This window comes from Mustela erminea, chromosome 10 (assembly GCF_009829155.1).
Source record: "Mustela erminea isolate mMusErm1 chromosome 10, mMusErm1.Pri, whole genome shotgun sequence".
Classification (NCBI taxonomy): Eukaryota; Metazoa; Chordata; class Mammalia; order Carnivora; family Mustelidae; genus Mustela; species Mustela erminea.
Genome location: NC_045623.1, coordinates 98123521 through 98139513, shown reverse-complemented (window position 1 = coordinate 98139513; position 15993 = coordinate 98123521). Strand labels below are relative to the sequence as shown.

The following is a 15993-nucleotide window of genomic DNA, read 5'->3' as shown; positions in this document are numbered from 1 at the left end:
CTCTCTAGGAGGAAGAGCCTCCGTGGAGATTTCTAGAGTCAGGAGAAGGCAGGACGTTCAGGAAGAGCCCAGGGAAGTAGAGGCTGGAGACCATACTGGCTTCAGGGTGAGCTGTGTAGGCAGATAGAGCTTTGAATTTCAGCCAGCTGGGATGCAGGTGTAAGTGTTGAGGGGATGGGGATGAGCCACAACCAGACAATGGACTGCAGCGGGGTCGGCACTGAAGTTTTCTCCGCTGCGCATAAGGCCTCGTACGAGCCCAAAGTCCCTAAAACCTCTTGTGCCTCAGCGCACGGCTCCAGGATCCGTCCGCCGCGCGTCTTGAGCCAGAGTAGCCAGCAGAGGGCGGGAGGGAGACGGACGTGCTGAGGCTCGCAAGCTGGCGCTCTAGCCTGAGCCGGGTCATAGAGTCGAGCCGCTTCCGGCCCCGCGGCTAGGAAGGAGCCGGAAGTCCGGTGGGCTCGGGGTGTCGAGATGGAGGAGGGAGAGTACGAGTCGGTGCTCTGTGTCAAGCCGGAGGTCCACGTCTACCGCATCCCGCCGCGAGCCACCAACCGTGGTTACAGGTGACCGCTTGCCGCCGGGCCAGGCTAACCCCGATTTAACCGCTTCCCCGCCGCCCGACACGCCCACCATGGGAGCCGAGGACGGCTCCGGCCGGTTGAGGGGAGAGGCGGGAGGTAATGCGGGGGCTTCTCCCAGTTCGAGGCCAGAACGAGGAGGGAGACCCAGACTTGGGGCTGTGTCAGGCCGGCGCACGGGGCTTCCAACGCGGGGAGGGCTTTGGAGCCGTGCCTAGCCGGTACCCTAAGTGTGGTTCGGGGTGGTGGTGTCACAAGCCCTTTTCTTTCAGCCCTAACTGGTGGCCTTGAGGGGAACCTTGAAAAGCCTGAAGGGGTGTGTGTGTTGGGGGGGGGGGATCCTATCACGGGCGGAAATCCCCAGGGGAAGGAAAACAGCTCAAAACCGGCCAAAAGGACCCGTCTGAGGGAGCTGTAGGCGGATGGCCAGAGCCCGGGGACCCCTCCCTGCCCAGCTCCCTTCGCGCGAACCTTAGTCCTTATCACAGCTGGTGGCGGTTGGGAGGAGTGCATCGCGCTTCTCCGGTGAAACGTTCACCCGAGACGGATAGACAGATGCTTGTAGGGTCTGGAAGGGAACGCAGGAAAGGGCGCTACGGGAGGGCAGTGGGAGTTGGAAGGAGACTTCCTTTCGCCATATGCTTTTTTTTGTACTGTTTGCATTTTGTTACCAAGCCTATGCATTATCTGTGAAAAGGTTGGGGGGGAGAGATGTACCTGTTTCAGACAACCTGGTTTGTGGCTATTTTGTGCCCCTGGAGTGGGGGTGGAGTCGCTTTTGAAGGCCATGTTTTTGTCTCCGTGGTTCGGAAATACAGGATTGGCCGGCATCGCAAGGATGGTGGAGTGGCCACATCATCTGGCTTCTTGTTACTTTCCAGGTGTGTTAACACAGACTCCTGGCTGATTTTCTAGACAACAGATTACTTGTTTGAACACCTGTGACATCCGTGGTGTAACTAGAAAGTAGTTTGAAAGCAACAAGAGAAGCCGTTCCAAAATCACATCTGCTTTCTGTTATCAGACTGGAGATGGGACACCGAACCCAGGATGGTCAGCCTCCTCTGATCCCCTTCAGTAGGATGGGTTTTGTCCCTCCTGGTCCCCGCAAGAGTGAGGTTCCCAAGTGTCCCGCTGGCTGGTTTGGCGTAGAGGAAGCTGGCAGCCCCTGCCCTTGACCCTGAGAGCTCCAGTTAGCTTGGATCTGAGGCCTGTGTTGCCCCAGTAGGAGGAACTGAAACGGAGTCAGCTGACTTGTGAATCGAGAGTCTGCATTTGTGTGGTCCTCAAAAAGACCTGTGTCTGTAGTTAATGGTGTTGCTTAGGGACTTCCAGGAAGAGCCTTTGAAAACACCCAAAGTTCTTGCTATTTGGGGATTTTACTGAATTGCTTCTTAGAAGTAAAATGTGAAGTTACTACTTTAAAAGTCCCCAAAGAAGCTATTGTGATAGGTCCACGGTTTCCTGGGGTTCTTTTGGCCTGGAACACCTTTGGGGTTAAATTTCCTGGATTCACTTTTCTCAGGTGTATAATTGCTTTCTTTTTCTCTTTCTGCTAATGATTGCTCGCTCTCTGCTTTTCCTCGAAGATCGTCTCACTGGCCCCAGGTGGTCACTCTCACCACTGCAGCCTGGCAGTGTCTTAAACAGCAGGCCCAGGAGCTGCTGCTCTTACTGAAAGAAAACTGGAAGTCCTGCTTCTGAGAAAAATCTCTGTAGTCTAGAACTGGGGCCGGCAAACTGCGACCCACTGTGTTTTTGTATGTCTCACAGGCTAAGGATGGTTTTTATATTTTTAAATAGTAGTTGGGGAACATTTAAAAAGAATATCTCTTAATGCAAAAATTACGTGAAATTCAGGTTTTTCGTGTCCAGAGAGTTGCGCTGAAATACAGTCACACGCCGCAGCAGACGTTCAGATAGAATATATAAAGCACCAAGACGCTGCTGTACTCTGTATCACCGCTGTCACCCTACAGCAGCAGAGTGGGTAGTTGTGACAGAGATGGGATGGTCCTTTTCGGAGAAAGTCTGGCAGCCTCTGGTCCTGCGCAGGCAGCCCACATGCCCTTCCCATTCCTGTCCCCAGCCCTGGAGTGAAGGAGCAGGACCCCCTAGCAGAGGCTCAATGGTTTTTGTCCCCGTAGGGCCGCGGAGTGGCAGCTGGACCAGCCATCATGGAGTGGCCGGCTGCGGATCACTGCAAAAGGGCAGGTGGCCTACATCAAGCTGGAGGACAGGACCTCAGGTAAAGGCCAGGGAGGCCCTTGTGGGGCTGAGATGCTGTGCCTCCTACTTTGTGAAGGGAGAAGCAGCCCTGGCGAGTCCACTCGGGTCACGGGAACTGATCCTCCAAATCAAAGGCCCAGCGGCCCTCTAATCCGCCTCCATCCTCCCCCGCCTTTAATTGTAGAAAGCCCGGTCTCCAGGTGTAAAAGGGTGCATTTCCTGTCATACACCTGCCTTTGGTGGGGGGCATCCTTAAGAACATACTAATTTTGGAATCCAGGAAGAGGAGACAGACAAGTTGGTCTCAGGTAGGAAGCCCCAGAGTTTGCGTTTAAGACCAGCTTGGCCAGGGGGAGATGCACAACACTGTGCCGCTGAGCGAGGCTTCCTCCTCAGAAATTCTGTTTATCAACTGAATGGTAACTCCCCAGACTGACCACGCCCATGAACTGAAAGTGCTGGAAGTTGTCCTACTCAGCTGTTTCTTTGGTGGAAGGACAAGCCAAGCTGGGCTGTGTTGGGGTCAGCTGGCAGATGTCACCTTAGGGGAAATCTGTCTGGAAGTCATGTGCCCCCAGGGCCTCCGGGTGAGCTGTGGAGGCCACCGCGGCCTGAAAGAGCCCCAGCCCCCAGAGCCGGGGTTGGGCATGGTTCTGCTCGGTCGGGGGCTGCAGCCTTCGGTCATTTATTTTTCTAACGTGTAAGAGATTCTCCCGGGTGGGACCAGCTGTAAAGCGCCACAGGCAAAACCGCTTTCTCTGAGAACTGCAGTCTCTTGTGTCTGAGCCGTGGGACCTTTGGCGAGTGATGTGACTGCTGGTGCCTTGGCCTCCTTTTTGAAATGGGGATCACATTAGCTCCTGCTTCACAAGATTGTTGGAAATACAAAGTGAGCACACATTTATCCAACTGTTTTGTGAACTGCAAGGTGACCAGAGCATTGATGCGTATGGAACATGGCGCTGGCTGGGTATTGGCTGCAGAGGAGTTTGAAAAAACAGCTGCTGTGACGAGGCCTGAGAATTCCGGGGTGTCCCAGGTGATCTCACAAGGGATGGCAACAGCTGTTTCCTGGGGACCTTGGGAATGGACTTAAGGTGCCTGCCTAGTGGAACAGCGGCTGCCCAGGGCTGAGCCTCCCCTGCAGGAGCCACCCTAGGAATGCTTGTGTCTCCGGGTCAGGCCTGCTGGGTCCTCTTGTCTCTCGCTCTGCGCTCCTTCTTGGCCAAGACTAGGGCATCTGGGCCAGGGGAGTGTTGGGACTGTCAAGTCAAATGTCAGATATGTAGCAGCATCTCTGGCCTCTGCCTACCAGATGCCAGTCGCACCCCCCAAGCTGTGAAAAACCAAAAGTGTTTCTGCACATTGTCACATGTCCCTGGTTGGGGGCGGGGGCAAAACCACCCCTGGTTGAGAATCACTGCTCTAGGCCAAAGGCATCCAGGTGGGTACTAGATCCCCAGGGGCCAAGCTGGGGGAGGGGGCACGGAGAAATTACCAAGAAGCAACAGACTTGAGGGCCGCCAGTTTGGATTCAGCTGAGCCTTGATTACAGTCACCTGTGAACCCCAGCACTGAGTAGAGGAGCCTCGATTGGGTACCAGAAGCTCCGACAGAGGTCAGCACCTGTGGAAGCGACACGAGTTCAGAATGCCCCCAAAGGCATGCACCGCACCGGGGCCTAGAGTGCCGGAGTGACAAGAGATGCATTCAGCAGGGGCTCCTTTTAAAACTGGTGGTCCTCTTGTCCTGTCTCAGCTACTTCAGATCCTTCTTCTTGTTAATATTTTATTTATTTGTCAGAGAAAGAGAGACAGAAAGCACAAGCAAGGGAAGAGGCAGGTAGAGGAGAAGCAGGCTCCCCGCTGAGCAAGGAGCCCGATGTGGGGCTCGATCCTGGGACCCTGGGATCATGACCAGAGCCGAGGGCAGCACTTAACCGACTGAGCCAACCCGGCGACCCTGCTTCAGGTTCTTCTGTGGGCCCTCAAGCCCCTTTCACTGGGTTCTGCGGCTTCTCTGCAGTCCTGCCTCGGGTTCCAGGCCTTTCCTGAGGTGGTGCTGTTCCTGGACCAGGGCCCTCTGGTGCAGGCAGGTGGGCTCCAGCCGAGCTCTCCTGTGCGGATGGAGTCCCAGCATCGCTAGAGGTTTGATTGCCAGGGAAGACCAGAAATCTGGATGATTTTGCATGTAATTTGATTTTGAAGAGTTTGGCACTTAAATCAAGGATACTAGCCTTGGGCTGTATCTGACCTGCAGGCCACTCCTGACTTAAACCTTTGCTTGGTTATACGTCTGTGTCCTCTCTTCCATCAGAATGGATTTGATTTGAACCCTGGAGTAAGGTTTGCCTCGCTGCCTTCCATCCCTTTCAGGAAAAGGGCCGCAGTGGTTTGATAGAAATGTCAGGCGGGAAGGGGCCCCAGGCTCACCCTAACCTGTGCTTCCAGGGGAGCTCTTTGCTCAGGCCCCAGTGGATCAGTTTCCTGGCACGGCCGTCGAGAGCGTGACGGATTCCAGCAGGTACTTCGTTATCCGCATCGAAGATGGAAACGGTGCGTGTGGGTCTCGGGGGTTCCTCCTCGTAAGAAGAGTTTCCTCTGCCTCTGGCGAGTGGGATTAATCCTGTGTTGTCCCCCAGGGCGCCGGGCATTTATTGGAATTGGCTTCGTGGACCGAGGCGATGCCTTTGACTTCAACGTTGCGCTGCAGGACCACTTCAAGTGAGTGGTTCCAAGACACCCGTGCTCATGCCTCTTTCCTTGCTTTCCTGGGACAGAATGGTTTCCCAGCCTAGGATACTTAGGTGCTTGTGTGGGATTCGTCTGCTCGCAGAGCCCCCGAGAGACTCCCTGCTCCTGGCGGGCAGGCTGCCTTCTCTGCTTTCCAGTCCTCTCCTTGTCCGCAGGCCCATCTCTCACTGGTCAGCTGGCCTAGCCTCTGAGGTGCCATACCTCTCCCCTGACCAGGCCCCAGAGGAGCCAGAGTCCGTGCGGGGCTCTTGGGGCCTTCCTGAGCCTGCTCCTCCGTGATACAATAAGTGGTGGCAGGTGGCCACTGTCTGGGAGTCCTTTCGAAAGCTGAAAGACGGGGCAGGAAAAACTGCTCCCCTCACCTTCAGGCCTCCGTCTCTGGCTGCTTTCGAGTTGGTGTGTGTGCAGCCACTCACGTGGGCACCCCTGGCTCTTCCCTGGCCTGCTGTCCCTGCCCAGGTGGCTGCTAGATGGGTATCGAATGGGGGGTGGAGGGTACCTTTGTGTTGCTCACCACTTCCTGGGCATCTGTCTTGTCTCACCATCTACCTTATGAGTCCTTATGTGTGGGGGGTGTGGATATGTTGTCCTGGTCCACATGCCAAGTGCTAGCGGGGAGAGGGCCAGTTCTCCGATTTCCTGAAGACCGGTGTGAGGACCTTTGTCTGCATGCATGAGTTCACTGAATTTTCAGAGCTGTGTTTAACACATACGTAACTGTCATCCCATTTTGTTGATGAAGGAACTGATCTGCCCGCAGCCACTTATGTGTCAGAATCAGGATTCGAATTCAGGCCCAGCTCCCAAGCCTGCGTGTGCCCTTTCTGCCATGTAAAACCTCTTCCCGCACGGTTGGCAGGTGGAGGGGGCGTGAGGGAGTGGAGTGCAGGGCAGCGGGTCTCTTCCTCACCTTTTTCTTCCGTCCTCTCCCCAGGTGGGTGAAACAGCAGTGTGAATTTGCGAAACAGGCCCAGAACCCAGACCAGGGCCCCAAGTTGGACCTAGGCTTCAAAGAGGGCCAGACCATCAAGCTCAACATCGCGGTGAGTCCCACCTCACTTGGCTTTGTTGGCCAGCCCCCAGCCCCGGCCCGGAGCCCGCCTGCCCTTTTCCTAAGCTTCAGTTCCATCGGTTGAGTAGATGTTTGTGGATCAGCTGCCTTTTGCCAGGTCCTGTGCTGGGGGTGAACGAGAGAGCTCTGGCCTTGCGGAGCTCAGAGTTAAACAGAAGGCGGAGGCGAGATGCGACCACAGCCGGGGAGGGGACGCCGTGAGCGCCTAGAGGAGGGGCACACAGCCTGTAGTTAAGGGAAGCGAGGAAGGGTTCCGAGAAAAAGTGACCTGTAAGGAAGGGGAAGGACGGGGGAATCAAAGGCCGTTCAAGCAGAGGGAACAGCATGTGCAAAGCCTCTGAGTTGAGAAGAAGCATCAGTCCCTTGTCACCAGAGCTGGTGTTCCTGACCAGGCTGTTAGAGTGGGGGTCAGCTGCGTCCTGGCCTTGCTCCTCAAGGAAGAATAGGGAGGGCTCTGGACAGGAAGGCATTGAGGTGGGCGCTGGGAATCATGGGCAGCTTCTGCTGGTGGTGGGGGTGTCCTGACGCCCCATGTCTCACCCTGAGCTGCCCTGCCTCTGGGTTTCCGCTTGTTAGCTCCTGTGGAGAACGGGAAAAGGTAGGGCAGGCTGGGTGTCCGGACTGGGTCCTCACCTGACTGCAGGGAGTGGGGTTGGAGTGATTGGGGGATCCAAGGACACATGGGAATGTTTTTTGAAGAAACTTTGTAACCCTAAGATAATGTTTTTCCTCTTTACTTCCCTTTATTTACTATCTCTTTCTCCTCTTTTCTGCTTCATGCTGGTGATGATTTGGGACCCTTGACGTTGGCTAACTGGCCCTTAACAGAAAATACAGGTCATGTCCAGTGGACTGGTCGGGGTGTGACTCCTCTCTTGCTGGGAGGAAACTAACATTTAATGAGCATCACCTGTGTGCCAGGTAGTGTTTTTAGGCACTTACACGAATAAACATTCTCCCATTTTACAGGCAAGGAAATTGAGGCTTAGAGAATTTAAGGGACTTGCCCAGATCATAGAGCTGAAAATAACCAGCCCAGGTGGACTCACCGAGGGCTTTGAGGGTTCTGGCTTCAGGGCTGTGGTCTTGGACTGCAAGTGGGTAACCTTGTCTTCATCTTCGTAACTTACACTGGTTTCTGGCTCACATCGGTGCTCAGGTTTTTGTTTTTTAATTTTGTCTTTTTTTTTTTTTTTTTAAAGATTTTATTTATTTACTTAAGAGAGAGCAGGAGCAGGGACAGAGGGAGAGAAGAAAGGGAGAAGCAGGGAGCCCAGTGCAGGGCTCGATCCCAAGACACTGAGGTCATGATCGGAGCCAAAGTCAGATGCTTAACCGGCTGAGCCAGCTAGACACCCCCCCCCCCGCCTTTTTTTAATGTTTTATGGAAGTATGATACACATACAGGAAATGCACACTCATAAATGCAGAACTCAGTGAATCTTTGAAAACCAAATGGACCCATGCAAACTAGCCCCCAGGTCAAGAAGCAGAGATTATCAGCATTCTGGAAGCCCGTCTCCTGTTCCGTCCACATGCCGGAGCTACCACCGTCCTGATGTTGAATGCCCTGGATTTTGTTTTCAAACAAAATCTGCCTTTGTTTTGTTGCTCGTAGTTTGTCCATTGTCACTGCAGTGGCGTATTTCATTGTGAGAATGTGTCATAGCATTACTGTTTGTGGGTTTGTTTTTTATTTAAAGATTGATTGATTTATTCGAGGTGGGGAGGGCCAGAGGGAGAGAGATCCTCTCCAGCAGACTCCCTGCTGAGCACAGAGGCCCCCCAGGAGGCTCGATCCCACGACCTGAGATCACGACCTGAGCTAAAACCAAGAGCCAGACGCTTAACCGACGGAGCCCCCCAGGTTCCCCCAGTGTTATTCTTTAATCGATGGTAGATACTGGGTAATTGCCAGTTTGGAGCTATTCCAGATGGTGTGGCTATGGACGTCCAAGGGCATGTCTTTTGGTGCCATGAGTATGTTTCCTTGGGGTCTGTTTCCAGGAGGAAATTGCAGGGTCAGCAGTTCAGGTGGTGGTGTACGAGGGAGCCTTCTGTTTGCTCCACATCCTTGTCAGTACGGATAGTCTACATCCCTGCTGTTCCGGTGTGTGTAATGACACAGCACTCGTTTTTGGTTTTTGTTTTTTAAGATTTTTATTTATTTATTTGACAGACAGAGATCACAAGTAGGCAGAGGAGATAGGCAGAGAGAGAGGAGGAAGCAGGCTCCCCGCCGAGCAGAGAGCCTGATGTGGTGCTTGATCCCAGGACCCTGGGACCATGACCTGAGCTGAAGGCAGAGGCTTTAGCCCCCTGAGCCACCCAGGCGCCCCACAGCACTCGTTTTGATTTGTAGTTTTAAATTGTATTTCCCACAGCACTCGTTTTGATTTGTAGTTTTAAATTGTATTTCCCTGCTGCTTAATGAAGCCAGAGCTGATGGGACGTATTTGGGATCACTCTGGAACTGTGATGCCTTGACCACCACTCAAAACAATAAGAGTGCTGGATGGCTCTTGATTACCTTTTGGTTATATAGACGTTTGGGGCTTGGGGGCCACCTTGGCCCTCTTTGTGGGGTTTTCTGATAAACCAGCAGAACTGACTGGTTTGCATTCCTCGCCTCTCTTCAGAACATGAAGAAGAAGGAAGGAGCAGCTGGGACCCCCCGAGCACGGCCTGCCAGCACAGGAGGACTGAGCCTGCTTCCCCCACCCCCCGGGGGGAAAACCTCCACCCTGATCCCTCCCCCTGGGGAGCAGGTGTCTGTGGGGGGATCACTCGTCCAGACAGCAGTTGGTCCCAGTTCAGGTCAGTAAGCTGCACCTGCAGGTTCCTCTTCCCCCCCCGCAGCAGCTGGGGTCCCATGCCATTCCCGCCTTCACTCACGCTGTCCATCATTTGGTACCTGTCTGTGATACCATGAAGCCGATCCTGCCTGGGTTGGGTAAGGGGTTCCTCTGTTTTCTGATACCTGCCACATCCCCCGCTCAGTGCCTCTGTCTACCCCTGCCAGGCGGGGGCTGCAGCCTGTTTGCTGCGACACTGATTTGCTGTGAAATCATCAGTGTGTGGGCACCTGGTTCTTAGAGGCTGCTCAGTGGTTGTCGCGTGAGTAAGTGACAGAGAGAGACAAGCTCTGCTCGTATCTAGGAGACAGGAGCCCAGGGCACAGAGACCGAATGAATGGGTCCACATACGACCAGCCAGGATGATGTAGGGAGGCTCCGTGGAAAAGGTGGCATTGAGGTGGGCCTTGGAGAAGGAGGTTGGGGCAGTGGACGCTTGGCCTTCCAGACAGACAGAAGAGTAGGAGAAGGGCTCAAATTTTTAAACACCTGGTGTGTGTAGGGAAATGGATGTATCGTAAGTCAAGTGAGTGGTGGGAGGTAAAGTTAGGGATTTAATTTAGAGCAAGCTCCTTGGTAAGGCCCTCGGGATGCTGGGAAGTGGAGAGGCAACTCCCCCAGAACACTGTGTTAGTGTTTGCTCTATGGTGTAAGGAATGCCTTTTGGTGACCCCAGGATTCCAGAACTTAGTGCCCAGTACCAGCCATCGATAGTGCTGGGGAGCTAGCCCATTTTCCTTGGCCCCCGACCCTACCCACCCAGCCTAGCTGAGGTTCCAGGCCTTTCCCAGGCCGGGTGATTATCCCAGCTTGGTTTCTCCACACAGATCTCACTAGGTTCTAGGAAGCAGGATCTAGGCAGGAAGCCTGCTTTCTTTCCCTTTTAAGGGTGTGGACAGAGGCTTCCCCATCTGGCAGTCAGCTTCCAACCTCAGCCTTTGGGGGAATTCCCAGCCCAGGAGTGGGCAGGAGTAGCGGTCAGCCAGCCTCTGCCCTGGTACCAGGAACCATTCTTCCAGCATCGTTTCTCAGAATAACGGGACCACCTGCCTTGGCATCGCCAGGAGCGTGGACAGGAATCTGTGTTCCTAACGGTGTTTGGATCCTCACCGCGGCGGGAGAACCATTATCTCAGGCCTTCCCTTGGTCGCTGGCGCATGTTTAACAGCCCATACGGAGTATCCGCTACGTGCCAGGCAGTGTTTTAGGCCCTGGGGGGTGTTGCAGGTACAGCACCAAGTCCCTGCTCTCAAGAGCCTATGGAGTTTTTTTGTTTGTTTGTTTGTTTTTAAGGTTTTATGTATTTATTTTGAGAAAGCAAGAGTGATGGGTGCAGAGGGAGAGGGAGAATCTCAAGGAGACTCCACCCGGAACTCAGAGCACGATGTGAGGCTTGATCTCATACCCTGAGATCATGACCTGAGCCAAAGGCAAGAGTTGGACACAACCAACTGAGCCACCCAGATGCCCCTCAAGGGCTTACATTATTTTTTAAAAATAATTTTTGTATTAGAGAGCACAAGCAGGGGGAGCAGCAGAGGGAGACAGAGAAACAGACTCCCCTCTGAGCAGGGAACTGATGTGGGGCTCAATCCCAGGGCCCTGGGATCATGACATGAGCCAAAGGCAGATGCTTAATGCCTGAGCCGCTCAGGTGCCCTGCTCTAGTGATTTAAAAAAAAAAAAAAAAAGATTTTATTTATCTATTAGAGAGAGAGCACGTGCACACAGGGGAGAGGGAGAGGGAGAAGCAGACTCCTGGCTGAGCAGGGAGCCCGATGTGGGGCTCGATCCCAGGACTCCAGGATCATGACCTGAGCCAAAGGTAGACACTCAACTGACTGGGCCATCCAGGCGCCCCAAGGGCTTATGTTCTTTTCTTTTCTTTTTTTTTTTAAGATTTTATTTATTTGACAGAGATCACAAGTAGGCAGAGAGGCAGGCAGAGAGAGAGGGGGAAGCAGGCTCACCGCCGAGCAGAGAGCCTGATGTGAGGCTTGATCTCAGGACCCTGAGATCATGATTTGAGCTGAAGGCAGAGGCTTAACCCACTAAGCCACCCAGGCACCCCAAGGGCTTAGGTTCTAATGTACAAGACAGGCAGTCAGTGTGTCTGCAGACAGCATGCTGTCAGATAATGAGCCACAAAGAGCTACCGTTTGTTGAACACTTAGTATATCCTCTAAAACCAGACTGGCTGAGTTCATGTTCTGGCTTATCCATTGTGTGATAGAAGATTGATTGCCTGCTTCTCTGGGCCTTGGTTTTCTGATCTCTAGGCTGAAGGGGGGTCATGATAACCTACAGTGTGGGTTTCTTGTGAGGGTTCAGCGAGCTAATCCGTGTGTAGCACTTGCGAACGATACCTAAAGCACTAAGTGCTCGTGTTCGGTAGGTCTCGTTCCACTGATGCGGTCGTTATCACCACCACGTGCTGGCCTCCTCCAGGCTTGCCGCTGTTCTGACTGCTGCAGCCCAGGCTGGTTCTGTGAAGTAGTCACTGTACCGTCCTCCACCCCCGCATGAGATAAGGAAACCGACTTGAGGGATGTGCATTGAGTCACCCAGTTGGTCCTGGCCTGTCTTCCCCCAGGGACTGTGATGGGTCTGAATGGGACAGTTCACTATAAGCACTTGGCAGGCATTTGGTGAGCTGTAAAACTAAATCCTTGAGGGCCCTGCTGTTATCTGGTCTCCCTGCCCAGAGCAGATTAGAAATAGCAAATTGGTGGGAGGGTGGAGAGAGGGGGACACAGAGCCCTCAGCAGGGACAGCGGCCTGGAGGGCAGTGCCGGAAGAGCGCAGAAGCCTGCCTGGCTGCCCCAGGTGCCCCTCACCTCGGTGAAGGGGCACACAGACCACCCTGTGTTACTTCTTCTGGAAGGCTTGCTCCAAACCCTAACCAGTTTGGGTCCCAGCACTTGGCACATGTCTGGACCATAACTTCTTCAACTAGTCGATCCAGACCCTGGACTGAGGGCTTTATGTGAGGATGACCTTGCATTCTGTGGTGGGTATTTTCCATTCAACAAGCCAGGGCGGATGGGGCGCTTGGGTGGCTCAGTGGGTTAAGCCTCTGCCCTTGGCTCCAGTCATGATCCCAGGGTCCTGGGATCGAGCCCTGCATCCAGGCTCTCTGCTCGGCAGGGAGCCTGTTTCCTTTCCTCTCTCTCTACCTGCCTCTCTGCCTGCTTGTGATCTTTGTCAAATAAATAAATAAAATCTTAAAAAAGAAGAAGAAGAAGAAGAAGAAGCCAGGGCGGGAGCATGTGAATTTTAAACAGATTGCCAACATAAGCGGTTGAAGACCTCAGCTTGGTCAGTGAGTCAGTCTGAGTGACGGATGATGTGTGACTTGTCTTCACCGGCACCCTGCCCTCCACCTTGTGTGTATGTGGTTTTCCACTTTTCTCCAGGAGGCCTCAAGGGCTCATGAGCAGATAGAAATGTGGCAGCTTATTTGTTTGTTTTTTGTCCCAGAGTGGGTCTCTGTGTGTCTTTCTTGGCCACCTGGAATCATGAGACTGATTTCAGGGTCACTAAGACCAGAAAGAGAGATCTCTGACTCCTGTGTCTCCTTTCCTTCTCTCCCTGCCGGCGGATTTGGGGACGTCAGTAGGAGGGGCCACTGTATCCTGGCCGCAACCCAGGCCTGCCACGACTGCCACCACCGACATCTGGGGAGACTTTACCAAATCCACAGGGTGAGGAGAGGGTCACATTCTTGTGGTGGGACTGGGGCCAGGGCTGTGTCCCTAGAAACCTGAGATTGTTCCAGATGCTTTTCTTCTGGTGTTTGGAGCTACAGCTCTGACTTGAATGTTTTCTGGCCAGCCAGAGGGCAGAGCCCCAGAGTGCCTGCTTTGGGTGGCTGGCTTTGCTTCATGAAGGGTTTTTGCTGCTCTCTACTGCTAGGTGACCTGGGGCTGCGCTGTAACTCTTTCTGGTCTTCCAGCCACCGTTGCTTGCCCCAGTAGTTGCTCCCCTTCGTCCTCCACTCCACACTCCCTAACCCCGCCCCAGCTCTCCTGGAACTCCGGACTGAGAGTTAACCTTGGATCTGGCCTTGGCCCGCTTGCATTCTCTGCCTCAATAAAACTTCAAGCCTTTCCTTGGAGTCCAGGGGGAAAGACACTAAAAACTGACTGCACCTTTGTTTATGGGGATGGGCTGTAGCACAGGACTCAGCACCTGTGTTTACTATAAAGACAGATCGTTTCGACTTGATAGACCTCATGGTCTCTACTTGGTTTTGATTTGTAGCTCAAAAGCGTCCATAGCTGGTGTGTGAATGAGTGGATGTGTCTGTGTGCCAATGACTATACAAACAGAGGACTAGATTTGGTCCCTGGGCCGTAGTTTACTGACTCCTGCTCTAGAACATTCAGGGACTGACTTCTTAGAGCTCTTTCTGCCCAGAGAGAAGCTTCATTTTACTGACTTTGTATTTTCAAACATCTGAACTCTCCTACCCCTCCCTTTTTTCCTTTTACAGGTCGACTTCCAGCCAGACTCAACCAGGTACAGGCTGGGTCCAGTTCTGATCTGAGTGTAGTCCCTCTTTTTCCTCATACAATTTCTGGAAAGAAGCCACATCACCTGGGCCAAAGGAAGGAGGACGAAGCACTCCCCGGCCAGCCTCTGTTTGGAGCACGACTCTCTCCTCTCCTCCTCAGCTGACTTGGACAGACTGGTGTGTTAGGCAGGAAATGGGTGCAGTGTCACACTGTTCCCTAGGGCTCGAGGAGGAAAGCCCAGCATCCCTGTCCCTGCCCATCTCTTGACATGAGAGACTCTGAGACTGCTGCTTCCATCACGTGACCCATATTAAACAGAAGCCCCCAAAGCAAAAGAAGGGCTTGAGCGTGCTACCTGGCCTCACTGGGCCCTTCTCAGTGGTTACCGATGTCCTGTGATCACTGGCCAGAAGGAGGAGGGTCTTCTGTACGCTCGTTGGCTGTAGCCACGTCATTCACGGTGCCTTCAGAGGGGGGATTCCTTCCTGATTTTTGGCAGGTTTATAGGCTGCAGCTCGAGCAGGTAATCAGGAGGGAAATCAAGAGTATTAACCAGCTTTTAAAAATTTTTTAATTGCTTTGCTAACGTGCTGATCTGCACTAACTCATCTTTGCAAAAGGGACTGCTCCTGGAAGATGTCCCAGCAGGGACCTCGGAAAGCATCCCGCCCTGTCCGCCATAGGAGCTGCTCTGACCTTTAGAAAGTGTTGTTCCTTCTTGGCTAAGTGGCCTGGCTGCCTGGTCACCACGTGGGCAGTGCGGGCTGAGGCAGGTGCCGGAAGCTGCTCAGGCAGGAAAGCCGGCACTGTTCTCATGGCGGTGGGTGGTCCAGCCGTTCTGTCCACTGACAGCTCTCTGGGCTCACGGGCTCCCAGCGCGGTTCCCAGGGGCCTTGGATTTTCTCCTTGGTGTGGTTTCTGAAGTGCCTTGTTTGCAGACAGCCTCTTACTTTCTTTTCTCCTTCAGAGACTGTACACGACGAAAGGAGTTCTGAGTGAACTGGGAGACTAGGGCTGCCTGTTTTACTGGTTGATGAGAAATAATTTTATCTGAGCACACCTTGAAATTTGCTTTTTATCAACATACTTTACCTCTTAATTGAAGATCGATTTTCTGAAGGGTCAAGACAACTGAAAGAAAAAGTGTTGGCCTTTTTGTGGGACCAGATTCCGAAGATAAATAAATATTTTTACTTCTGTCCCGTGTATGTCAAAGATGAGCCTGTTTTTGGCAGCATGGCCACGAAGCCATCCAGGGTGCCGCAGCTAGACTCACAGCCACCTCCCACTGCTGATCGTGTGTCCAGATTTAAAGTCCGGTGCCAGGATGTCACATGAGGCAGAATAAGAGAATTGGGTCTTGTTGCTCTAAGGCAACCAGTAACGTCTCCCCGGTGTATCTAGAAGAGCACTGGGACATTTTTAGCTTAATGTGGGAGGGGGCCCCTGCCTACCCACAAGACCTCACCGGGGGAACCACTCCTTAAATAGAAAGGGTGTAACAGGCACGCAGAAGCAAAAAACTAAAGGCCCCAGCACTTTCCATGTTCAAGGGTTCGGTAAGAAAGCTGCAGTTTCTGTTAGTTATGGAAACAGCTGTTCTGGCTAATAAACCGTGTAAGGAGGGACATAGAAGATTAGAATGAAAGGCCCTCTGCCCTTCGAGTAACAGTAAGGAGTTAGCATCAGAGTCTGGAGTAGGATACCTTGCGTCTCTTGCCCGTTATGTCCCATCTTCTTCCTTCCTGAGTGCTTGGAGGTTGGAAAGGAAGTTTACCTTGAACTCTTCCTGGAGTGGAAGTTCCTCTCCTTGGAGGTGGGCTCTCCGGTTCTGGAGCTGGACCTGGGCTTTGGGTCTGGGTGCTGTCCTTGTTAGGCTCCTTCCTTAACTCAGGGGTCAGTCCCAGGAGGCCTAGCCGCACTAGCACGTGCCCACGTACCATAGTTTGGCCTTAATTACCTTCATCTAGAATCAGAAAACCGTTA

General features: G+C 53.2%; 1 protein-coding gene across 6 annotated transcripts; it reads left to right on the top strand.

The window, feature by feature from the left end:
* The first annotated feature begins 402 nt into the window (after window positions 1-402).
* NECAP2 (NECAP endocytosis associated 2) lies at window positions 403-15222 on the top strand. Of its 6 annotated transcripts, none has more exons than XM_032301897.1 (8): window positions 405-566; window positions 2729-2829; window positions 5261-5365; window positions 5452-5533; window positions 6498-6606; window positions 9275-9452; window positions 13107-13194; window positions 13986-15222. In XM_032301897.1, exons 1-8 carry the CDS (start codon window positions 475-477, stop codon window positions 14032-14034), a joined length of 804 nt encoding a protein of 267 aa, XP_032157788.1. In that variant the 5' UTR covers window positions 405-474; the 3' UTR covers window positions 14035-15222. The 6 variants fall into 6 exon arrangements, with proteins under 6 accessions (XP_032157791.1, XP_032157792.1, XP_032157788.1 ...); XM_032301898.1 differs by having other exon boundaries at window positions 407-566; window positions 13110-13194; XM_032301895.1 differs by lacking the exon at window positions 13107-13194.
* Window positions 15223-15993: the final 771 nt, after the last annotated feature.

What these genes read in the sequence shown, in the direction of transcription:
- NECAP2 (XM_032301895.1), top strand. Translation starts at nt 475, where the DNA reads ATGGAGGAGGGAGAGTACGAGTCGGTGCTCTGTGTCAAGCCGGAGGTC. An exon ending in GCCACCAACCGTGGTTACAG is followed by an intron (nt 567 to 2,728) that starts GTGACCGCTTGC and finishes TTGTCCCCGTAG; the next exon opens with GGCCGCGGAGTGGCAGCTGG. An exon ending in CCATCAAGCTCAACATCGCG is followed by an intron (nt 6,607 to 9,274) that starts GTGAGTCCCACC and finishes GCCTCTCTTCAG; the next exon opens with AACATGAAGAAGAAGGAAGG.